The sequence below is a fragment of the Pseudonaja textilis genome, chromosome 6 (genome assembly GCF_049901715.1).
Source record: "Pseudonaja textilis isolate UNSWEBS1 chromosome 6, rPseTex1.2, whole genome shotgun sequence".
In the NCBI taxonomy this organism is placed as follows: Eukaryota; Metazoa; Chordata; class Lepidosauria; order Squamata; family Elapidae; genus Pseudonaja; species Pseudonaja textilis.
The window spans coordinates 6842734-6868948 of record NC_141995.1 but is presented as its reverse complement, the minus strand read 5'-3'; the positions used below and the strand labels follow the sequence as shown (position 1 = coordinate 6868948).

The 26215-nt window shown below is 41.9% G+C and overlaps 1 protein-coding gene across 1 annotated transcript in view; it reads right to left on the bottom strand.

Annotated features, from left to right (window-relative positions):
* ADAMTS3 (ADAM metallopeptidase with thrombospondin type 1 motif 3) overlaps positions 1 to 26215 on the bottom strand; it is a 137316-nt gene that overhangs the window by 14569 nt on the left and 96532 nt on the right. Inside the window, 12 exon segments of the mRNA XM_026717208.2 lie at positions 1133 to 1298; positions 2611 to 2774; positions 3629 to 3709; positions 6776 to 6899; positions 8114 to 8247; positions 9426 to 9601; positions 10487 to 10632; positions 11951 to 12064; positions 13241 to 13373; positions 16031 to 16174; positions 18869 to 18974; positions 25128 to 25284. Coding sequence (XP_026572993.2) covers positions 1133 to 1298; positions 2611 to 2774; positions 3629 to 3709; positions 6776 to 6899; positions 8114 to 8247; positions 9426 to 9601; positions 10487 to 10632; positions 11951 to 12064; positions 13241 to 13373; positions 16031 to 16174; positions 18869 to 18974; positions 25128 to 25284 — 1645 coding nt within the window.

Sequence of the window (26215 nt, the reverse complement as noted above, 5' to 3'; positions counted from 1 at the left end):
TTGCAGGCAACAGAAGTAGCCTGCAGTACTGCACTCTAACCACTGCACCACCACGGCTCACTGTGGTTCAATGAAAACCTAGCTAAAGATAATGCAAACCTTTCGTCTTAATGATTTATCAAAGGCTGGGAACAAAAACACTGCCATTGTCAGGTGTAAAAGACCAAGGCCACATGTAAAGTTCCAATGAAAGTGATTTATTGCTTGTGCCTATGCACAGGAATCTAGTCAACTCATGCCCCAAAGGTGCCTTTTCTGAGGAAACTGGACTTTCTTGTTTTTTTCTTTGAGGATGTTTTGCTTCTCATCTAAGAAGCTTCTTCAGCTCTGACTGGATGGTGGGGAATGGAAGGATTTATATTCCTTGCAGACAGCTGGTCATTTGCATCCTTTTAGAGGGTCGTTGAGGCTACCTGGAGGTTTATCCATGTCCTCCAAGTGGCCTCAAGGACTCTCTAAAAGGATGCAAATGACCAACTGTCTGCAAGGAACATAAATCCTTCCATTCCCCACTCTCCTGTCAGATTGCTTCTCTCCTTGATTACTTTCCATCCATTGTTTCATGTCTTGCCTTCTGGTGCTTTGGAAAATATTTGAATTTCCCGCGACAATCATTCCCTCTCTTTTCCTAAAAATGTACATTTGTTTGCATGTTTCAGATAAATGTATATTTACTAAAATGCATATTAAAATTGTGTGTACTCAAGAAAATATTTTAGGGAATGTTCATTTTATGGAAACCCATTTTAAAAATGGATTTTTCAAAATCAACCATTGAGGAGATTTATTAGAGAAAATATAATAGGACAGAACATATTTATGAACAGCGATGGATTATCAACCTATCCAGAGGTTGGCTGCTGCAGATTTGGACCAGTTTGCCCAAACCCCTTGTTCCAACTGGCTGAATTCTACCTCTTCTTTTGTGAGGAGTGGCCGGGAGGTGGGGTTGGGTGTGATGAGTGACATCACCCACCCAGTCACATGACCAACCAGCCACGCCTACCCAGACAGAGAACCAGTTGTTAAAAAATTTGAAGCCCACCACTGATGGGGATGGATTATCAACCTATCTCTAGGTACAACATATAGACAGCCCCTTATTGTTTTCTTCCCAAGTAGTCCAACATGCCTCCTCCACAGACTTTGGAGCACTGGGACCAACTCTTCAAAGCCCACTCAAAGGTGTCCAGTTCCTCTTGAAGGACATTGTTACTGCTGACATTGGGCACAGAATCTTCATGAATTATGTATCGGTAAATCAGGCTGGATTGGGTATTGTTATCCTGAGGAATTACCTGTAAAAGGACGAGATGACAAAAGCAGCTGTCAGTATTACAAAACATGGAGTCCTTCTCTACCTTATTAGGCCCTTCAGCAATTACCTCAACCCCTCCAAAAAAAACCCCCAATTCTTTCCATACCATATTTGTGCAGATTCTTCTTCAGCAAGATTTATTGAGTTGAAAGAACTGTCAGAAGGTCAGTGACTGGCATTTTTCCATTTAGAACCAATTATGATTAGCATATGGTGGTTTATTACAGTATCTAGGAGACCACAGTGCTATTGCAAAGTAGTACCAGCCCTGTTGTAAGAAACACTTGTGCATTTCCCAAGGGGTGCCACAGGAGTGGCTCACCCAAGGCTTCTTCCCTTCCTGACGCTGTCTTGCAAGTGAGTGACATAACCAGGAAGGTTCAGAGGCATCAGGAATCTGACTGCCTGCACAGAGCACAGCTCATTTTCCCACCAAAGTGGTACGTATTTATCTACTCGCACAGAACTGTTGGGGGACAGAAGCTGAGGTGAGTCGCAGGAGCTCACCCCGTCATGCAGTGCTAGGGCTTGAACTGCTGGAGCTGAGACCATCTCCAGTGTCATTAAGCCATTAAGCCACAATACGTCTTAATGTGTCCCTCTGTTGTGGTTAGCCGGCAGCAGGTGCGGACGGTTGAGGAAAGTGATGACTCAGATGAGGGGCCAGGACCATTAGAGAGTGGACTGCTGCCTTCAGAGATTGTGGGGGCTGGCAGCAGCGATGAGAAGGTTCCTGAGGAGCCTGTGCCAAGTGCGCGTGCACGCAAGGTTGTTCGCAAGAAAGAGCAGCTGCAGCAGCATGGGCAAGGTAATGGCCCCTCCTTCAAGAAGATAAAAGCCAGCTGTGAAGTGAATGTTCTTTGCAGAAGGCAAAGACGTTTTGAAACTCCAGCCTCGTGGACATTCCAGTATTTTGAGTTTGTATTTAAAGATTCCTGTACTGCAAATTATTTCTTGTCTGTTATCTTTTGGCAAAAGATAACGCACAGTTTGGCAAGGCTTGTGCTTGTCACAGCTAATTATTTTTCAGAAGCATTAAAAGGTTTCTGTTCCCTTTGGATTGTGTTTGATTTGTTGGAAAAGGGCGTGGTTCAGAACACCCTTAATAGATTATGTCAAGCCCGAGATTCATCCTCTTCAAAAATTGCCATTGACTTTTAACGGGACAGACTTTTAAGAATAACATCAATAGAGCTGAGGACTTTGTATTGAAATGCACAGATCTTTGGGGCAGCAAGGTACACTCTGTTAAGCCAACCGGGAAAGTAAACCACAAACATAGCATGACTTACCAGAACAAGAATGGCATCATGCAAAGGCCCATCTGTCTGAAGGGTTTCTATGCCCTCTTCTATGTGGTATTCCCATTCTAAGCCAAAGTCGATGAAAGAACGAGAGATGGATCTTTCTCCTTTGCCATTTAGGATATAGTGGCCAGTTGCTTGGTTCTTAATGGCTAAAAGGAACAAAGGCAATGAGTGGTCAACTCTTCCCAGGCAAGAGGGCAATTCTTTTTTCTTCAAATTCTTGAAAAAAATTCATCTTCATGATATCATTTCTTGATACCAGGAACGTCTTTTGTTTGGGGGACAATCTAGAACTTCTCAATACTTCCATATTTTTATTTATTTACTTACTTATTTCTCCCCATTATTATTTTACAAATAACTCAAGGTGATGAACATATCCTATATATCTTCTTCCTCTTACTTTCCCCATAATAACAGCCCCGAGAGGTGAGTTGGGGTAAGAGAGAGTGACTGGTCCAAAGACACCAAGCCAGCTTTAATGCCTACGGTGGGACTAGAATTCACAGTCTCCTGGTGATTGGCCCAAAGTTACCCAGTCAGCTTTAATGCCTAAGGTGGGACTAGAATTCACAGTCTCCTGGTGAATGGCCCAAGACCAAACTGGCTCTCTCTTTCTTTGAGTGACATTTTTAAAAAAGGGAGGGGTTTGCAAACAATTTCCCCCCAAAACTTCTGTTAGTGGATAGCTTATAAATCTAGCAAAATAAATAGCTGAATAAGGAATCCACCAATCAAATATGGAAGCGAAGAGTCATAGACACTAGCTTAGACAGAAACTCTTGTGAGCACAAGACAAAAGCACTACAGCTGAAAACTGAAGTGAATGCTTGCACTGGTGGAAGATTTACTTGTGAAGTTCATAAACACTGAATTCACCAGAACTTTTGGAGACATGCCTTCAGCTATCCATAAGCAGCCATGCCCACAGCTTCTAAAACGAGAAGACGTTGGCATCAGCCCTGTTGGCATGATGGCCAAGGCTATGCGGAGAAGCACTTACCAAGAATGTGAGGGGAAACCTCATCTTCTTGGACAGTCACATGTCGAGCACCCGCTGGGATGTCAAACATCTTAAGGTACCCTTTGGCATGTGCAACGAGACGTTGAGAGACAGAGAAGAAGAAAGGAGGAGGAGGAGGAGGAGGAGGAGGAAGAGGAGGAGAAGGAGGAGGAGGAGAGGGAGAAAAGAAGGAGGAAGAGAAAAAAATGGCTAGCATTAGTTAGTTGCAAGTGGAGGTAAATCCCATTGAAGAACAGGTGCATCCATAGGTCTTTGACCATTAAATGAGAAGATAGAAAGACCTGCAGTTTGAGGCCTAGGTTGCCTTACCTTTCCCAACTCTACATGGAGAAGGAACCCACAAGCAAAGGTCCCTGCAAAACACTTACTTTGTTATTCTCTCTGAAGAGCATAACATTGAGATCATTTAGATCTGGGGTCTCCAACCTTGGCAACTTTAAGACTTGTGGACTTCAACTCCCAGAATTCCTCAAAGCTGGCTGAGGAATTCTGGGAGTTGAAGTCCACAAGTCTAAAGTTGCCAAGGTTGGAGACTCCTGATTTAGACAAAGCATTTATGCTTCCTATATTTCATGGACGAAAACCTCACCATGGGGATATTCTTTCCAAACCCATGTGTATTGTTGGAAGGTAAAAGCTTCTCTGATGCACACACATCCTAGCCAGGTCATGCATCAAACACCTCTGATCCATGGGAAATCTCCAACTAACATTTAGATGCTGCTTGGAGTTAGATAAGAGTCAACAAAATTCAAGGACGGTTGGTGTAGATGACCTGGCTGAGAATGAGGGAGAGGTCAAACGTGTCATGAGCTATGAGTCCCTTCGTGCCCAGCTTGAATTCTTTCTGTTCTTAACTTCCACTAATTTTCCTTGAATGTTAGTAGTTCAGATTCTTGTAGAGAGCTTAAGCTTACAATAAATCTTTATATACATTTACATTGACTGGATCTCCTGACTTCTCTGTTGGTGCATGACAGTTGGACTTAATTCACATGTGGCTATGTAAAGATTCTAGGCTTTTTCCTCTTTTAACTCCACCTCAGGTTCTTCCATTTCTTCTCCTGTAATAAGCGTTACAACTTTCAGCACCCTAATTTCACAACCATACTTTCAAGCAGCTGGCCAGTGTGTTATTTGTGACCAGACTTGGATTCAAGCTCAGGACTTTCTTCCAACAGTTTGAATCACAGAAACTCTAATGAAGAATTCTAATTATTGAACTTTCTCTTGGGAGAAATTGCCATTGAAAGCATAAAAGATTTGGCTCCTTTTTTGTAGTTCTTGTAAGTGTCCGCCAGCAATGAAGAAGGAAGCAATGAGGAGGGATTAAGAGCAGCTATGGATGCCTGTCATCCTACAATGGGACAAAACTCACCCAGAATATTTTTTGATACTCTGGTTTCAGAAACAGAAACATCACGCGCTCCTTTAGGCAAAGTAAATGCACCTCTTGTCTTCCCTTAAACAGAATGATTTTTATTAATGATCAGGTCACCAAAGTCTTGAGTTTTCATTGACTACGTCTTGTTATGAGCTTTGTGATCAACTGTACTATTTGCACTCCAACACTATTTTAAATATTTTTGTCCACGTTGGAGCAATTCTTTTACAACACAGTCAATGAAAGTTAAGACTATGGAAAAAATCAAGTGGATATTTGCAGATTTCATTTGCCTTTTACTTGAGATCCTTTTGACGCCTCTTGATTAATTGTTTCCCTGTTGGAAGAAGTTAGACTTTTTTTGAGGACTTTTCAAAACAACAAAATAAAATAATTTAATGACTAAGATAAAAGTTTATCAGGAATGTATAAATAATGGTTACAGATCTCCAGAGTATAATCCTCAATCACCAAGTATGAACAAAACATGTTTTGCATTAAAATTGTGTCTGTTTAGCTTGATCTGTGGATAATTGTACAGCTACCATGAATTCAAATAAATATGAAAACTTCACAAAATTTGCTTCTACATCTTTCCATGACCAATTGGAAATCTCAGTTTTGATTTTCCCATTGTTCTATCTCAAATGAAGTTATTTAAGAATAATATGAGCTAAAAGTATCAATTGCCACTGTAGCGTCGTGGCTAAGATACTGGAGTGACACTAGGGAGATCTAAGTTCTAGATCAGTGATTTTCAAACGTGGCAACTTTAAAATCTGTGGACTTCAATTCCCAGAATGCTCTAGCCAGAGTTGAAGTCCATGCATCATAACGTTGCTAAATTTGAAAAACACTGATGTAGCCTTTTGTTAGTCATATCTCATTGGATAACTTTGTGGGATCTTAATGTACACGATCTTGAGTGGGTTGGAAACCTACAAAACAAATACATAACATGAATATTAGATCCATGTTGTCTACCCAAACTGTAATATGGACTCACAGTCTCTCTAACTCTTGCCTCATTTAAAACTCTACATTGTAGTTGCAAGCAAAATGGCTAATCCTGTAATCTTCTAGCACTCAAAAACAGGGAAAACCACTGTCTATAGTTTCCTTATAGGGAGCAGCTGTCCGGAGCATATGTGGGCAATCTCCTGTCCTCTCCTTATCAAGACAGATTCCAAGGAATTGGTCTACTAGCTATCCTTCTTGCAAGTCTATTCTTGCAGAGAACATTGATTGATAAACTCTAGACAATATTCCTATGGTATCTGTCAGGTGTGAAAGGAAGATCAGGTCCACACATGAAGGTCCAATTAAACTGATTTATTGCTTAACATGTATACAGAGGAATCTTTTTAACTAACAGTGACCATCTGTTTGGTGTTAGATAAGGATCAATGGAATTCAAGGGAGGGTGGATTTTAGTTTGCTTCTGACTACATAAAGATTCTAGGCTGATCCCTCTTTTAACTCCACCCCCAGTTTCTTCTACTCCAGGGGTGTCAAACTGGTGTGCCACAGGCCGGATGTGCAGGCCACACCCACCCCAGCTCCACGAAGGAAAAAAAAGGTCACGTGACAGCAATGTGACATCATGAGTTTGACACCCGTGTTCTACTCCTTCTCCTACAGTATCCTAGATCAAAAATTTTGTTTTTGCCATTTTGAATAATTAAAATGCAACTTAAAAACTAATAATAAACACCAAGTTAGGAAGACAAGTTAATCCTTACCAGATTTCTTGGGGGTTCTAGTAAAGATCCCTTTCACTGTCCGGCAATGTGAATTATCTCCCCCACATACTCCACACTTGTCTTCAGCTTTGTTGGATCCAATCTCTTTGTTGCAACCAACTTTCTGCCGAGAGAAGCAGATCAGCAGAACCGAGAGAAGCAGGAAGAGGCGGTTGAAAATTTAGCAATATCAATAGACTTGCATACTGCTTCACAACAATCTGCGTCCTCATTTTACTGCCCCTGTTGGAGAGCCTGAATCTGTGGGGGAAGACAAGCTGAAACCAAAGATTGAGGGGCCAGCTTCATTGTCTTTGGAAGAAAATGGGGAAGGCCGGAGCCTTTCAGGATTAGGACAGGGAGGAACAGGGGCAGGATGAACATGAGGGACAGAGCTCAGGTGAGGAGCCATGACCTCCTGATCCGAGAGCATGGAGAGTGGAGAAAAGGCATGAACAGCGCAGACTTAGCAGGTTACTTGGGAGGAGAGTGCCCTGCCCCTCTTCACAAGGCACACCTTGGGGAATGAGACTTAAGGAGATGCTATGGGGAGGATCATTTGTTGGGAACAAAATGCTAAAATGTTGAATGCCGATGTTTGAACTTTTCAAGAGTCCTTGCATTCTTTCTGGCACTCTGGACTAATTACCTGGATCTTTTGCTTCCTGAATTCCTTGATTTACCCTGCTGGACTTATTGCTGTGCAGATGGCACTGGGCTGGATTAATTGCAGCCAGAGGCTGCTTGAGGTTTGCGTGGGGGTTTGTAATCACTCTGATCTGCGACTTGCCAGAAACGTGGAAGTGTTTGGAGAAATTTGGAGCCAAAAAGGAGCGGTTTGAGCCGCCAGCTATTTGTGCTAACTCTGTGCTGTGCCCCGGGTCATCACAACTGACCTTGGAAGGATAGAAGGCTGAGTCAACTTAGGCCAGGATCGAAGGTCAGAGTTAGCCTACAATACTACATTCTAACCACTGCATCACCACACGGAAATATGTAGTTCTTGATGCTATTCATTATCTTAGCCTAAACTCTGGGTCAAGAAGGATTCATTGGATTCACCTTACTACTGTTGGCCTTTAGAAATTGTGGGTGCTCCAATACTGTAGGTTTTTCAAGTGGTCACTAAATGAATGGTGTAAGTCAAGGATTACCTGTATCTCGTTTCTATTTTTTGTCATGGGCATTTTAGCTTTCGGTAAAGAAACATTTTGCCCTTATTTTTCTAAAATGTCCCTGTTAAGCTAATATCTTCTACACACATCTTAAAGAGTTTTTGTGAGGTTTCCTGGATCAAGTTGGAACAACCAAAAAGTTTATAGAATGACCATCACTTACCACACATTCTCCACGGACGCATATACTGAAGGGGTCTTTGTATGAACAGCGAGTGCCATCGTGGGCCAGTTGTTTCATGTAAGCAATGTCACCCGTCTCTTTGGACTGGCAGTAAAGTTGGCATCTCTTGGTGGCTACAGAGAGCAGAGGGAAAAAATAGCAAGGCTTTGGTGACTTTTAGGCTGGGAACAATTTACACTTTTGCTATGAGATGTGGCATTGGCTATAAGTTTGGAATGGACACTGAATGAATGCACTGAGCACATATCTGGCTATCTATTCCCTACTTGTCCATTTTTAGAATATTCCTAACCTTCATGGGAAGAAATTTTGAAATTGAACATTTCATTGTGAGAAAAAGGTTGCTCTTGTCTGTGTGAAATGTGGTTCCCTTGAAATAACACCAGAATTTTCCCTTCGTCCCTCTCCCTTCCTCCCTTCCCCCTCCTCCCTCCCTCTCTCCTTTCCGTCCCTTCCCCCCTCTCTTATTCCTTCCTTCCCTTTCCCTTCCTCCCTCTCATCTTTCTTCCTTCCTTCCTTACTTTTCCCTTCCTCCTTCTCTTATTTCTTCCTTCCTTCTTTCCCTTCCTCCCATAAAATTACTAAAAAAAATACTTGGTAAGGCTGATGGAGACAGCTGGGATGGTGAAGCTCTGATTAGAGGAAATTGACTTCATTTAATACTGGTAGCAATTTTGAACTTTTGGCACAAAACAGAAAAATAATAGAAATCATATGGATTTGAATATTAGTAGTATATATATAGATTATTTTTAAAATGGAGGCTACATTGTACCTGTAGACCAAGAGTTGAACTCATGTTTTATTGATATCTGCACTAAAAAAAGTTAGAAATTCATTCAATCATTTTCTGCACATTTTTGTTTCTTTCTATACTTAATTTTACTGCACCTCTATGTTTTCTTTCTCTTTATGTTCTCACTCTTTTTCTATTCTCTCTCTTGACTAAATAAGACCAGTTTTCATTGAACAGCCAAATTTACTTGCTAAAGCGACATGTTGTTGAATAAAAGATATATTGAACTCAGCTGAGTTAATCTTTATTACAAATATTAAGGGATGCTTTGTAATCATATTTACCTGGTTGTTGGGTAGTGTACAAAACCTGGTTATGGTTACCATTCATGAAATAATTCACTTTAAAATCAGTTTTCTGATATTTTGAAAAGGACAAATTATTGGGAAGAAGTCAATAATATGTCAGTAAGTGTACCACATTCCCTGCCTTCTTTGTGACATTTAAACCATTTTTCCACAGAAGAACAGAAACAGAAGAGAAATCACTGGTTACCATCTGGATGCTCATATGGAAGCCAATGGTGTTTGCTGTTTTGATATTCGAAATGGGAGTTGTGTTGCTGACACTGTTGGGCTCGGAAATCTTCGTAAAGCTTTGGGCATTCATCCAGGTTGCACAATTGATACTCAAAGTTGACACCGGCACAGTCTTGACCCCCATTAATTGGCCTGGAAGGCAAAAAAAAAAAAAATAGGAACAAAATCAGATTAATTGAGATTTAACTATGATTCCTCACTCTTCCATACCAAAACACCAATGCTATTTTTCTGGCCAATGGAATTCCTTTCAATCTGAGCAGGCGAGATCAAACGGAGCTCAACATTTCAATGGTATTAGTTCAGAATTTAATAATATAATACTGTGTTTCCCCAAAACTACGACCTACCCCGAAAGTAAGTCCTAGCTTGATTTTTACATGTGAGCCCAATATAAGCCCTACCCCCCCAAATAAGCCTTAATTAAGTAAAAATTTAGCAAGGGTGGGGATGGGGGGTGGTGGAGCTGCCCTACTATTTACCTTTGGACAGTTGCAACCAGACCTCACACATCCCGACACCTGCCTTGCTGGCCCAATCAATCCGGAGCTCTGTTATCAGCTGCAGAAGCCTTCAGGAAAGCCTTGCCAGCCTTAGAAGAAATTCCTGAAGGCCTCTGACAGCGAAAAGGAGGCTGGAAGCAACACACACAAGTGAGGTGAGTCAGTGGATGTCATCCCACCCAAAAATAAGACCTGGTGCCTTTTTTGGTGCCAAAAATATATATATATATAGGACAGGGTCTTATTTTCGGGAAAACATGGGTATTTCAACACCAATGTCTTTCAATTTGGTTATTTATATCTATCGATTGATATCCCATCTTCAGGGACCGCTGACTCACTCAGCTAAGAAATGGGGATGGGCACCACCCGTAGTATCAGATATAACTAGACGTGGGTAACCTTTACCTTTATAGATATACGTATATATGAATCAAATGGCAGTCTATATGCAATTTTTTTTAAAAAAAAATCTGTAACTGCAAAAATGTCAGAAAACGCTGCACCGATTTACATGGGATTGTTGCATTGTCGTGTTCTGAAGCGAACGCCCGTTCCACAGGACCTGGAGCAGGACCCAAATTTTGTCCAAGTTCCCCAGCCGCCATCTTGTTTCAACTCGTTTGTGTTCTTCCACATGCAGTGACCTTTATAGCACCACTGAGAGAGGAAAGAAGAACAGACACTCCATTCAAAAGAGAAATGAAACTTTTAAGGAGGTCTTGCTTCTTAATGGTACCTTCCCTGGGAGGCGAACGTCAGAAAGAAAAAATTCTCTTCGATTTCACCTTGGAAAAATTGAGATTTGGTTTTGTTTTGTTTTTTTCTGCTCCCGGAATATATGGCAAGCGAGTTCTGTGGAAAATTTAGTTGAGCTTAGTCCTGGAGTTAGAACTGCTCACTTAATGACCATTTGAAGTCACAGTGGGTAATTATGAGGCAGATTCAAAGTTCCAATGGCAGAACCATCTTCCGTAAGAGGAGACCTATGGAAAAGCAATCCAACAACTGGATGGAATTTTAACTGAGAGGGAGAAAATGGGCAATTGTCTCTCTTCATATAAATGGTTTGTAAAGTTTCATTACTTAACGCTGTCAAAATACTGGCCAAGGAGGAAGCTTTCAAGGGACATTAACCAAACCACTGAGGACCACTTGTGCTTGGTGGTAAAATATTGTCCTATTGTTGCAAAAGAGAGATAGAAGACTGGAAAAGGAGAAACGGGACATTCATTGTTAAAAGAGCAACAATCTACATTGCTTCGCTCTTATCTATCATTATAATCGAAGCCCACAAGTCATTATTTACTGATCTTATATCCTGCCTTTATTATTTTTTTATAAACAACTTAAAACATGTCCTCCTACTTCTCCACAACAACAACCCTATGAGACAAGTTAGGCTGAGAGAGAGGGATTGGCCCAGAGTCACCCAGCTGGTTTTCATGCCTAAGGCAGGACTAGAACTCACTGTCCCCTGGTGATTGGCCCACAGTCAGCTTTCATGCTTAAGGTGGGACTAGAACTTATTGTCCCCTGGTGATTGGCCCAGAATCACCCAGCTGGTTTTCATACGTAAGGCAGGACTAGAACGCACTGTCCCCTGGTGATTGGCCCACAGTCAGCTTTCATGCTTAAGGTGGGACTAGAACTTATTGTCCCCTGGTGATTGGCCCAGAATCACCCAGCTGGTTTTCATACCTAAGGCAGGACTAGAACTCACTGTCCCCTGGTGATTGGCCCACAGTCAGCTTTCATGCTTAAGGTGGGACTAGAACTCATTGTCCCCTGGTGATTGGCCCAAAGTCACTCAATCACCTTTCATGCTTAAGGCAGGACTACAACTCATTGTCCCCTGGTGATTGGCTCAGAGTCACCCAGCTGGCTTTCATGCCTAAGGCAGGACTAGAACTCACCACCTCCCAGTTCCCCTTGAAATACTTGCATCGTTTCAACCTGAAAATGCATTCCCACTTACTTTACTAGGGGCACATTCTGTCCCATCAAGGGGAGGGCCTTTCTTAGTCTTGCAGAAATAAGGGTTGTCTGGATGACTGCACCACAACTGTTTACATGGATCAAATGTTCGAAACTGAAACAAGAGAAATACCATGGAGATCTTTAAATATTTGGATGAAGCAGTGCATACAGCTAGTCCTTGACTTATGACAGGTCGCTTATCGATTGTTCAAAGTTATGACAGACCCCTCCCCCTCCCAAAAGCTACCGATGATCTAGTTCCAGAGCTCTGATAGCCACTGCCCTCTGTGATCACGCGACCAATTTTGGGTGCTCTGCTTTTATGGCCATTTGCAATATCCCGCAGTCACCTGACCATGATTTACAATACTTCCCCTGAAAACCAGATTCCATTTCTGGTTTTTTGGCCAACACGCTCCATAATGAACAGTGAATTTGCTTTGTTCACTTAATGACCACCGCAAAAAGGTCGTGTCAGCCTCCAAGATTCCTTCTTTTGCTTGGCTCTTTCTGGCTGCCGTAGAAATAGGGGGAGGAATAACTGGGCCTCGTGTGGAGGAAGGGTGCTGGAGGTTGAAGTTGTGTGAATTGTAAAAGTTGGGATGCTTACTTGCTTACTGCACAAATACAGCCACTTATCTTTTCTAGGCCAAAGTCAACCGTCTTGTCATACCAGATGTGTGAGACGCCACCTGAAGATGTACCCACATGACATTATACACACCTCAGATTGGATGTCCAGTTTGAATTGTCGGGGGCGGGAACATGGGATAACTTTTTATATGTAATTTCCACACCTTTTGCTTCAGATCTTGTATTTCTTCTGTTGCTATCACTTCATATTCATTAAAAGTCCTTTTCTCTATAACAATGAAGTCTACGGTTTTCTTTCTTGGATTTTGAATGGGGGCTACACCTGACAGGTTGTAAAAAGGTCAGCCGTGTGATGATTCACTTAATGACCCTAATGGCCAGGCACCATTATAGCTGTGAGGACTATCTATACAACAAACCTAAGAAAGCAAACAATAGGAAATTATCCCTGAACTGAGATTCAGGGTTTGTGGGTAGAAGTTGGCCATTGTCAACTATCTGGATGTGGTCAAACTGAACGTCCTCATAAATTTCAGTCCCTTCTCCTCTTTTCTCCCAAAATTGCAGTTCCCACGCTGAAAATATGAACAAAGGAAGGGAGATACATGTCACAACCAACTCAGATTTGGGCTGATGTATCTTGATATTAAAACTATAATTCAGCTTTACATTATAGAAACCGAGAAAGACCTACCGCTGTGCACATTTTGTAACCCACTCCAAAATCAAAGCGGCACTGCTCGTCCATAGAATAATTTACCCCTGGCAACTCAGGAAGTTTCGGCCAATTATGTTCAAAAGGGTCATCGAGGAGACAATCGTAAGAACTGTAGGTGGGAAAGGAGACAAAATTGGATTACTAGAAGCCACAAGGATTTATCAAAGACAGATTGTGCCACAAAAACTTTATTGTGCCAATAAAAGAAAATATTTGTTGCTCGGGGCTGAAAGGAAGGGTTCTTGGTGTTCTGCAAATTTGCTTGTTTTCTTGCAGATGTTTCCTTACCAAAACTGGGTAGTATCATCGGGAGTTTGGCAACCAGCCTGTATTGGTTGATGTTACCTAGTTTTGGTAATGAAACATCTGCAAGAATATAACCAAGCTCGGAGAGCGCCAAGGACTCCTCAAACTTCATTGCATTCTTTGACAAAGTGACTAAATTAGTGGGCCAATGAAATGCTGGGGACCTTGTAAATGTAGACTTCGGTAAGACATTTGACAAAGCAGACCACAATCTATTTCTTGGTAAGATTAAAAAAAAATGTGTTTTAGACAGCTATAGATAATCTATTTTTTCCAGGATTTTAAGCGGGTGACAGTAAACATTTCTCTTTTTGCCTTTTCTTTTTCTTAACTGTATTAAGCTGTTCTAAGGCTTATATTGCAGTTGATTTTCTGTTTCTTACCACAGAACAGCGGCAGACCACAATAGCAATTTTTTGGCAACTCTACTGCTGACTTTTGGCAGCTAGGCTGTTGAAATCTGGCAAATTGTTCAGAAGAGGCTCTGGGGACTTCAAAAAAAGAGTATGTAAGGCCATGTTAACCACAGGCTGCGTCTCTCTTGTCATCACTGGGAAGCCTGGGTCCAACCCCACACTGTGAGCCAGCCAAACAGTGCCTCAATAGACTTATCGCCACCACAGTACCAATAGCTTCTTGCGATGAAACCTCCTGATCACAGCATGACTTGGTGAGAGAGTCATGGAAAGACTCAAGCCTATGAGCAAGGAAGGAACGGGAAGCCAGAGTGGATCTCAATGGTTCTGCTTCTGGTGACCATCATTTGTCTTGATCTATGGCTCAGTGGCTGAGACACTGAGCTTGTCAATCAGAAAGGTCAGCAGTTCGCCGGTTCGAATCCCTAGCGCCGTGGAACAGAGTGAGCTCCCGTTCCTTGTCCCAGCTTCTGCCAACCTAGCAGTTCGAAAGCACGTAAAAAATGCAAGTAAGAAAATAGGGACCCCTTTGGTGGGAAGGTCACATGACCAGCCACATGACCATGGAGATGTCCTCGGACAGCGCTGGCTCTTATTTGGCTTTGTAACAGAGATGAGCACCATCCCCTAGAGCCGGAAACAACTAGCACATATGTGCGAGGGTAACCTTTACCCTTTAATGACACATTCTTCCAGTTCAAATTTATACCTTGGTTAGACGTTGGCCAGTTAATGGTGTTCCTAGCTTGGTCTAGATATTTTCTAGTTGCTAATAGAGGTGTGTAGAGTGCAGAGAAGAGCCAACCAAGATTAGAAGGGTTCTGGGGACTCAATCATAATAGAATAACAGAGTTGGAATAGACCTTGGAGGTCTTCTATCTAGTCTAACTTCCTGCTTAAGCAGGAGACCCTATGTTGTTTCAGAGAAATGGGGGGCCAATCTCTTCTTAAAAACCTCCAGTGATGGAGCACCCACAACTTCTGGAGAGGAGCAGTTCCACTGATTAATTGTTCTAAGGGTCAGGAAATTACTCCTTAATTCTAGGTTGGTTCTCTTCTTGATTCATTTCCATCCATTGCTTCTTGTCCTGCCTACATGTGCTTTGCTACCTTAGCTGTTCATGTGATGAACCGCTAATGGAATTAGGTACGTTTAGCCTAACAAAGAGAAAGCTTAGGGAGACATGATAGCCGTCTTCCAATTCTTGAAGGGTTGTCCCAGAGAAGAGGGCATCAATTTATTGTCCCTAGCACCTGGGGGCAGGACAAGAAGCAATGGGTGCAAGCTGGTCAGAAGAAGAGCCAACCTGGAAGTAAGGAGGAATTTCCTAAATGATAGAACCCTTAGTCAATGAAAGAATTTGTCTCTTGGAGTTGTAGCAGGGGTGGGATTCTACAGGTTTGCACCTATTCGCTAGAACCGGTTGTTAACATTCTAAGCAATTCGGAGAACCAGTTGTTAGAAGAAATTCCTGGCCTAATCCTGTAAGGAAGGCAGGAAGGAAACATTCTGGTGTTGCTTACAGAAACTGCCTCTCCGTTAACCCTTATTACATTCTTGGCAGGACTAGACTTCCTGTCTCTGGAACTTCTCTGGAGTTTTTTTTCCCCCTCCTTTGCTGGTACTTTGCTTGTGTGGAGTGCAAAGTTACAGTGGCACTGACAAAAGTGACTTATGACCCTTTTTCACACTTACGACTGTTGCAGCATCCCCACAGTCATGAGAGGCCAGGCGAGGAGATGCGTGCCCCGATGTGAGTGATATTGAGTTGGCCACACCCAGCGAATAACATGACCACCAAGCCATGCCCACCCAGTCACCTGACCACCAAGCCATGTCCACCAATTAAGCCATGCCCACAGAACTGGTTCTTAAAATTTTGAATTCCACCCCTGAGTTATAGATGCTCCAATCTTTCAAGAAAAGATTGGACAACCATTTGTCCAGGATGGTATGAGGACTTCTGCCTTATATTGGATTACAAGACCTCCAAGATCAACAATTCTATGATATAGTATCTGTTAGCAAGATATTGGTCCTTACTGTATGTATCTTTTGAGTTCTTGGCCACTGCAACGGGACCAGTGGTATCGGTGGAAAGCTGCTTGTACCAAGGGAGCCATGACGCTTCCCATCGCTGTCTCATCCCCACATCGGTTCCCTTGTCCATCATGCTCCATCCCTAGCCTGAATCAAAGAATGACAATCAGAATTAATTGAGGATGAAGACTGAGAAAAACCAGTTGAAAACATGTACTTCGTCTTTCAGATGGGTTTGACTACAATTGCGCTCTTTCTAAAAGCATCCAAATAGGCAAGCAAAAATGGAAGATCAACACGTTTGATTCCCTTTGAATGATAGCTCAACTAAAGGTCCCATGTACCAGATGTTTAACAAAATGAAATTCAATGCAGAGAAAAGTAAAGTCCTACACTTAGGCAAGAAAAACCCAAAGGACACATATAGACTGGGTGAAACCAGGCTCAATAGCAGTAACTGGGAGAGGGATCTTGGTGTCTTAGTGGACAACCAGCTAAATATGAGCCAGCAGTGTGCAGCAGCCGCCAAAAAAGCTAATGCAATCCTAAATTGGATTAACAGAGGGATCCAAGTGAGGTACTAATACCGCTCTATAAATAAAGCCTTAGTAAGACCACACCTAAAGTACTGCATCCAGTTTTGTTCACCACAGTATAAAAGTGATGTTGAGACTCTAGAAAAGGTGCAGAGAAGAGCAACCAGGATGATGAGGGGACCGGAGGTTAAAACATATGAAGAACGGTTACAGGAAGTGGGCATGGCTAGTCCAGTGAAGAGAAGGACCAGGGGAGACAGGATAGCAATCTTCCAATATTTGAGGGGCTGCCACAGAGAGGAGGAAGGGGGTCAAGCTATTTTCTAAGACACCCAAAGGCCAGACAAGGAATAATGGATGGAAACTGAATAAGGAGAGATTTAACCTGGAAGTAAGGAGAAACTTCTGACAGTGAAAACAATCAACCCATGGAACAGAAGTTGCCCTTGGAAGTTGTCGGTGCGCCATTACTTGAGACTTTCAAGAAGAAATTGGACTGCCATCTGTCAGAAGTAGTGTAGGGTCTCCTATTTGGGCAGGGGGTTGGACTAGATGACCTACAGGGTACCTTCCTACTCTGATTATCTGTTATCTCTTATCAGATACACCTGGTATTTAGACTCAGCAATTCAAAAGTACAGATAGTCTTTGACTTACAACCATAACATTCTGAGATATAAATTACAAGCATTTGCAGATGACTTGGTATTTATCATAGAAGAACCATTTGAGAAAATTCTTAAACTATTGAAAAGGATTGAGGAGTTCAGAGAAGTAGCAGGTTTGAAGATAAATAAGAAAAAAAAAACCTAAAGTTATAGTCAAAAACCTTACACAAAAAGAACAACTGTCAGGTAAAGTGGACTCCCAAATAGTCAAGTTAAATATTTGGGAATACACTTAACAGCGAGATATGCAACGAAAAAAGAAGATAACTATACAAAATTATTTAACCAAATAAAACTGAATCTGGAAAAAATGGGGAAAACTTACATCTGTGAATGTTAGGAAGAATTGCTACTGTGAAAATAAATATTTTGCCAAAACTGCTCTACCTGTTCCAAACAGTAGTTATAAAAATTGAGAAAAAACTCTTTTGATGATTCGAACATACTGATTTTGAAATTTATTTGGCAAGGGGAAAAAAGCTAGAAGTAAACAGACTTACGACCACAAATTTCTGTCCCTAAGTGAGACAGTTGTTAAATGAATTTTGCCCCATCTTGTGACCTTTCTTGCCACAGTCATTAAGTGAATTGAGTGACTCGTTGCAGCTGTTAAGTTAGTCACATGGTCGCTAAAGGGACATGGCTTTCCCAATGACTTTGCTTGTCAGAGGGTCGCAAAAGAGGATCACATGATCCTGGGAAAGGAAAACCATCAAAAATACATGCTGGTTGTCAATTTTGATCACGTGACCCAGAGGATATTACAACAATCAGATGAAAAAAAGTCATACATCACTTTTTTCAGTGCTGTTGTAACTTTGAACATCACTAAACAAGTGGTTGTTAAGTCAAGGACTCTCTGTAATCTAATTTGCTGTAACAATCTTAAGGAGACATGGATGGATACCTGTGATGGGCTTCCCCAGGTAGAAAATTAGTGTCATACCCCTCTTGGAGACTGACTCTGAGGGACAGGGAGTGGAAGTGTGGCTCCGGAGGTTGTGGAGGAGGCTGGGGAAGGGCAGAGGCCGGCTGGGCAGTCAGAGGAGGACCCAGGCCCATCCCCTCTCCATCCTAGGGCATGCAGGGAGGAAAGGATAAGGGAGAGGTGTGAATGGTGTGGTCTACAGGGGAGGAAAGGGCCTTGATCCCCTTCATGGGCTGTAGCTGTGAGGACTGTTTAAAAGGACAGGCATGTGTATGGGCCAGTGCTGGAAACAAAGTGTGGAAATATCTCTAGTCTGTCGTTCCTCTCTGAGTTTGCCGTCCTTCCCAGTGTGTGTTCCGATATCGGTGGATGTCTTCAAGCCCTTATCTTGCCTGGTTGCCTTAATTGTTTCAGTGTGGTTTGTGTTATTTTTACTCTTTATAATTTATAGGCATTTTTAGTTTAAGCGGCATTTCCTCTTTTTCGCAACTGCTTGTGGGGGAGTTTTTTGTCTCCAGTCAAGGATATTTGGAGCTTTGAAGCAAAGTGAAGGAATAAAAGGGGCTTCACCTGTTTTTGTGACTGTGTTTATTTTGTATCCCACCCTTGGTCATCACAGTTGGGTTTGGAGAAGAAAGGTATAATCTACCAGGATTTGATTTAATTCAGGAACAGCCAGGTGACTGTCCTGTTTTATGTTGAGACTTACACGTGACCCGTTTCGTGGGCAACCACAAAAGCAGAAGAAAACCCATCTTCGTGATTTAGAGTGCAGCTTCTCACCGGATGACACATGCCTGTGACGGGAGCATAGCCTGTGGAGCACATAAAAAAATGGAGATGTTTTCAAAGCAAGTAAATAAAGAATATGGAGATTCTTGATCATCTTTCTCCTTCTGTCCTGGCCACTTTTTACAGAGGCATGATTGAGAGCGTTTTAACAAACCGCATCACTGTTTGGTTTGGTGGCTGCTGCGCCTCAGATAGAAAGTCCCTACAGAGAGTGGTGAGGACAGTGGAGAAGATTATAGGAAGCTAACTTCCCGTTATTCAGGATGCTGCTTATAAACACTATGTGCTTCGAGCTCAAAGCATTGTTAGAAACCCCCATTCACCCACTCCACGGTCTGTTTCTGTTGCTCCCCTCTGGGAGGAGGTTTTGAAGTATTTCTAGCAGGACTGCCAGGTTCTGTAACGGCTTTGTTGCTTATGCCATCTGTCTGGTAAACCTGCAAGATTCGTTTTTCTCACCATGTGCATGTATACATTCGAACTAGACTGTGATGTTTCTCTGTATCATATAATATATGTGGATATAGGCATGATTTTGTATTTATTTATTTATTTTGTCATGTTTGTGTAGTGTATATTGGAGGTGGTGACCATTGAGAGCTGTAGACAACAAAATTTCATTTTAATGTAAGCCAATAGTTTTATATTCAAAGTGACAATAAAGTTATTATACTATCCTGGTCATGGTTGTCCCAAAGTTACTTTTTCAAAAAATACCTGGATTTTTCTTTGTGCTTTTTTTTTCCCTTGGAAACATTTTGCTTCTCATTCAAGAAGCTTCTTCAGTTCTGACTGAATGGTGGAGAATAGAAGGATTCATGTTTAACTCTGAAGGTTGGTTGTTAGCGGAGAGTTTTTCAGGCCACTTAGGGATTGATTGACCTTCAAAGTGCTAAGAACTAAATGACCACAAAGAATATTAATCTTTTCATTTCCTTAACGACCCAACTGATTGCAAGATAATCCTCGACTTACGACCAGAATTGACCTCCAAATTTCTCTTGCTCAGTGAGACAATTGTTAAGCGAATCACTGCAGATGTTAAGTTCAGAACATGGTTGTTAAGTGAATCTGGCTTCCCCATTGACTTGGCTTGTCAGAAAGTCACAAAAGGGGATCACGTGTCCCCCAGGACCAGAGGTGATACTCAGCTGGTTCTGACCGGTTCTGGAGAACCAGTAGCGGACATTTTGAGTAGTTCGGAGAACCGGCCAATCCCACCTGTGACTGGCCCCACCAACCCCATCTCTTCTCTGCCTCCCATTGAGTCCCAGCGGATCGGCTGGCTCTTCTTTGGTTGCCCTGCACTGGAGAACGGAGCTGGAAAGCAGGCTAGTGAGGTGGGGAGGGAAGGGGGATTTTGCAGTAGCCTTCCCCTGCCACGCCCACCAAGCCACGCCTAACAAACCATGCCCACCAATCCATGCCCACAGAACCAGAAGTAAAAAAATTTGAATCCCACCTTAGGCCAGCCATTGTCTCTCAGCCCTAGGAAGATAGCAATGGCCATCCACTTTCTACAAAAAGCTGAAAACTTCAAGGACTTGATCAGGTGGCTGTCAGGAGTCAACACTGACTCAAAGCACAAAATCCCCCAAAAAAAAAACCCTCTTTAACAAAGCATCACGGAATACTCATTTGTGTGTTCATGGAAAACTGAGCAGTTTAGAATGTATTCCTCTCGGCTTGTCTCTTTGGGTTTTCAATCAAGTTTGGAGCAGTTTACAGATACAAACTCAATGTAAACCACTCCAAACTCGATTGCAGAAAGTACGACTTCAGCCACAGAGTGGTCAATGCCTGGAATGCACTACCTGACTCTGTTGTCACATCCTCTAATCCCCACTCCTTTAACCTCAAACTATCCACTATGGACCTCACCCCATTCCTAAGAGGTCTGTAAGGGTTGTGCATAACTGCACCATCATGCCTACTGTCCCTGTCCTATTGTCCCCATTTATTCGTATCTATTTATTCGTACCTATCATCACTCCTTATCACCCATCCCCTCCCACTTGTGACTGTATGACTGTAACTTTGTCTCTTGTATCCTTACAATTTATATTGACTGTTTCCTAGTATGATTTGATTGCTTATTGTACCCTATGACTATCATTGAGTTTTGTACCTGATGACTCTTGACGAATGTATCTTTTCTTTTATGTACACTGAGAGCATTTGCACCAAGACAAATTCCTTGTGTGTCCAATCACACTTGGCCAATAAGGAATTCTATTCTATTCTATTCTATTCTATTCTATTCTATTCTATTCTATTCTATTCTATTCTATTCCATTCACTGTTTCCTAGAATGATTTGATTGCTTATTGTACCCTATGATAATCATTAAGTGTTGTACCTGATGATTCTTGATGAATGTATCTTTCCTTTTATGTACACTGAGAGCATCTGCACCAAAGACAAATTCCTTGTGTGTCCAATCACACTTGGCCAATAAAGAATTCTATTATATTCTATTTCCTGTATTCTTACTCATGTTTATACTTATTCCCATTATTTTGTAAGCGATTCACAAATTAAATTAAATAAACAAACAAACAAACAAACAAATAAGAAAGCACAAACACCCCCCCACCCAAAAAAAAACCTCTTTAACAAAGCATCGCGAAATACACGTGTGTGTTCATGGAAAATTGAACAGTTTAGAATGTATTCCTCTCAGCTTGTCTCTTTGGGTTTAAAAGCTCTGAGAGGAGAGAGTTTATTCTGGCACAGAATAAATTATCTACGCAGTCTACTTAACTGAAGCACCCTATGGTCTCTCGGAGCCCACTTGATCAAAACCACTTAAGGTTAAGGCCAGGCGGAGTTCTTTGAAGCTGTTCTTATCGGAGGTCATTCCACAAGCCTTTGTGGGAAATCCTGTTTCATTTCACTCTTGTTAACTGAAGAGTTCTTCCCAGCTTTTAAAAGCTGGATTTCCTCAAAGGATATCTCAGATCAGGAACTCAATGTTTACTTGGCTGCACTGCTATGAAAGGTAAGGATGATCTTACGTTGAGCTGGGCTCCTTGTTCCCTGATGGACATGGGCACAACATAGCTGTTCTGACTCAGGCTTCATCCAAATTAAGGAAACACAAACTGAGTGTAAAATCAAACCTATTTTAATGCAACGCTGGGAATTTCTTGCATTCACAGCCAAAACTCATTAGACACAATTCTCTGAGAAAAGCTCGTGCCTTTCAGGGTTGTAGAAGGCTGCCAAGAAACAGAAGTCCAATTACTAGAATATAAACCGACAGAAGCTCCAGCAAAGACAAACCAGAGTTCGCAGGGCTTCAATGAGGAATCAGAGTCTAATGAACTTTTTTGCTTCCTGCAAAGAGTTCGTCCTTGAGGGCTGACTTTTATCCCTGATGAGAAGGGCAATCACCTCCCAGCCTTAATGGTAAATGGTAAAGTAATATATGTATGTATGTATGTATGTATGTATGTGTATATATATGGATCTTTGGTTGTTCGGGTTTTCTCCCGCGTAAGATTCGAAGTATCTAGGCAACGTTCGATGAAGTCTCATTCATCATCTTCAGGCTTGTGTCTTCGGCTCTTTGCTTCTCGGAGTGATGTGAGATTGCAGCTGCTTCTTCCTTTTAACTGCTAGTGGGGTGGGACTTGATTGGGTGGGGGCTTGGCTGTGTTCTGATTGGGTGGGAGTGTGTTCTCATTGGTAGGTTTTTGTGTTCTGATTGGTTGGGGAACACACTCCCACCCAATCAGAACACAGCCAAGCCCCCACCCAATCAAGTCCCACCCCACTAGCAGTTAAAAGGAAGAAGCAGCTGCAATCTCACATTACTCTGAGAAGCACAGAGCCAGAGACAGAAGCCTGAAGATGATGAATGAGACTTCATCGAACGTTGCCTAGATACTTTGAATCTTACGCGGGAGAAACCCGAACAACCAAAGATCCACATACAAATACCCGCGAGAACCTCAGAGAAAACAAATATATATATATATATATATATATATGTATAACAACTGTAATGTCAGAACGGGTGCACTGTGTTGTATTCTTATAATTAAAATAATATCTATATTAATATTATTAATACTATTTAATATTATTATATTCAAAAAAAGAATAGGGCTGGAAGGGACCTTGGAGGTCTTCTAGTCCAACCCCCTGCTCAAGCAGGAGACATTCTACCATTTCAGACAAGTGACTGTCCAGTCTCTTCTTAAAAACCTCCAGTGACAACTTCTAGTAGCAGGCTGTTCCACTGGTTAATTGTCCTCACTGTTAGGAAGTTTCTCCTTAGTTCTAGGTTGCTTCTTTCCTTGATTAATTTCCATCTGTTGCTTCTTGTCCTGCCCTCTGGTGCTTTGGTAAATCCGTTGACCCCTTCCTCTTTGTGGCAGCCCCTTAAATATTGGAAGACTGCTATGAACTGTTACGCTATAACACCACCATGAAATGAACTATTACAAGTCGAGGACTATCTGCAGCCCAGTGATGGGATTCATATTATTTTACTACCGGTTCTGTGAGTGTGGCTTGGTGGGCTTGGCAGGGGAAGGATACTGCAAAATCCCCATTCCCTCCCTACCCCACTAACCTGCTTTCCAGCTCTGTTCTCCTGTGCAGGGCAACAAAAGAAGACCCAACCGATCAGCTGGGACTCGGGAGGCGGAGAATAGATGGGGGCGGGGCCAACCAGAGCTGATATTTACTGGTTCTCCAAACTACTCAAAATTTCCACTGCCAGTTCTCCAGAACTGGTCAGAACCTGCTGAATGCCACCTTGGCTGCCAATGCCACTGTTAGGAATAACAAGGTTACCTAACGTAGTTTGGGTAAAATAATATATATAAACTATGATAGTAAGTTTAAGTGTGTGTCACTTTAAACTGCAAAGCATGTAATTTTGGGTGCGGTTGTGAACCGCCATAAGAGGGAGCAAGAGAACCTGACGATTGCTGGCGATTGCTGGTTTGATGGATTGATGGTTTGCTAACTGCGTGTTTTCCCTACTGTTGAGTTACTGAACGTCGAAGGAAGAAAAGAGGTTTGACTTCTTCATATCTCTACTGCGAGGAGATATATTACTGGACTGATATTTGTAAGTTTACTGACTTCTTTTTCGACACTGGAATTTGCAACTGAATAATCCCCGGACGGACTGAACTAGTGAATGATATATGGACTGTTTGACTATGCTATAACTCTTATTGGAATAAACTATTTAACTAGCACAGTGTATCTGTTTTACTGAGTGTAAGCTACAAAAACGTTTATCTCACATATTTTGCCTGCCTGCCTGACTGCCGTGCAGATTCTGCTAGGGTGTATCCCTAACAGCCACCTTCCAGAAGGACGGGGACAAAGAACCATTTCCCTGTGCCCAGCCTCCAGATTCAAGTCAAATTTCTCTAATTTAGCATTAGAGACAGAGAGAATGGAACCGAAGCTCTCAGAATTGGCCATCTTGGCTGCGGAGTCTGGATATTGCTGTCCTACCTATCTAGTGGGCACCAGATTGAAGAAGACTGAAGAAAGATGAGGCAAAGGTGTTAGGAATCTGTACACCAATTAGTTGGGTTGGCAATATACTGTATAAACCACAATGTACTGTATGTTTGTAGCTTTAAGACAAAATCACTGTGTTGATTTATACTATATTCCGTTTGGTTGATTATATTGCAAATTACCATAAGAGGGAGCTAGAGATCACAGCTTGCTCTCTCTGACATTCTGTTGCTATCTAAGATTCTCTGTTGTATTTATGCTGTGCTTATACTTTGATATCTTTGTTTACTGTAAATGACAAATGCAACTGGTAAGAAGACCTTGTAATTGGATATTCTTTGGACTGTTAAACGTATGTAACCTGGACCGTTTATTGCACTGTGCTATTTCTTAAAGTAAACTTTAACTCAATTTAGTGTATCTGTGTATGGCTGAATAATTATTCATAACTACTCTCATGCACGTTTCCATGTGCATATCCTTGTTACTCAAGGGTTATTCTGTACATATCATAACAAAAGGAAATGTTTGTAACCTCAGGTAAAAAAATTGCAAGGAGTCAGAGCGTCTCCAGGGATACGGAGCAGAAGTCACCTGGATTTTCCAAAGATTGAGCAGCTCTTCATATTGAAAGCTGAAGTGGACTTTTGAAAGAGTTGTGAGTGCGTACTTGAGCACTTTACCTTGCATTCCAGCTGGTCCAAAATCTTGCCTGGTTAGAAAGATTGCGTGATCGTGATGTTCTGAATGACTGGGATCTGTTTTTTGTTGCTGATATGCCCAGCGACACACATTCTCCAGGCTTCTGGATGGGTTTCCTCGTTCAATGAGGCTGACAGACTAGAAAAATAATAATAATTATAACATGCAAACAGTTTACAAACCAATCTATTGCTTCCATTGTAGCTGGTTAACTTAGCATTTTCCTTCTTCCCTTCCCTTCCCACCTCCTCTCCCTCGCTCCCTCTCTTCCTTTCCTTCTGTTCTTCTTTCCCTTCCCTTCCCACCTCTCGTTCCTCCCTTCCTTCTGTTCTCCCTTCACTTCTTCCCTCCCTTCCTTCTGTTCGTTTTTCCCTTCCCTTCCCACCTCTCCTCCTTCCCTTCCTTCTGTTCTCCCTTCCCTTATTAATTTTACAAATAACTCAAGTTGGCAAATATATCCAGCGCATCTTCTTCCTCCTATTTTTCCCACAACAACCCTGTGAGTTGCGTTGGATTGAGAGTGAGTGTCTGGTCCAAAATCATCCCGCTGGCTAGAACTCATATTCTCCCGCTTTCTGGCCTGGTGCCTTAACTACTGGGCACTCTTTAAGCCTTTTACATTTCTTGATATCAATAAAGGAGAATATTTGTAATTGAGGGTTGAAAGAACTTGGTTGTTTTCTTGGTAGCACCGATGATGTTACCTAGTTTGGGTAATGAAATGTCTGCAAGAAAGCAATCAAGCTCAGAGACCAACAAAGATCCCACATTTTTTGATGGCTAGTTGGATGGATACATAAATGTATGATTGATAGATGGATTGATAGAGAAAGATGATAGATAGATAGATAGATAGATAGATAGATAGATAGATAGATAGATAGATAGATGATCGATAGATAAATAGATGATTGATAGAAGGAAAGGTAGATATAATGATAGATAGATAGAGATAGATAGATAGATAGATAGATAGATAGATAGATAGATAGATAGATAGATAGATAGATGATTGATAAATAGATGATTAATAGAAAGATAGATGATAGATGGATAGATAGATAGATAG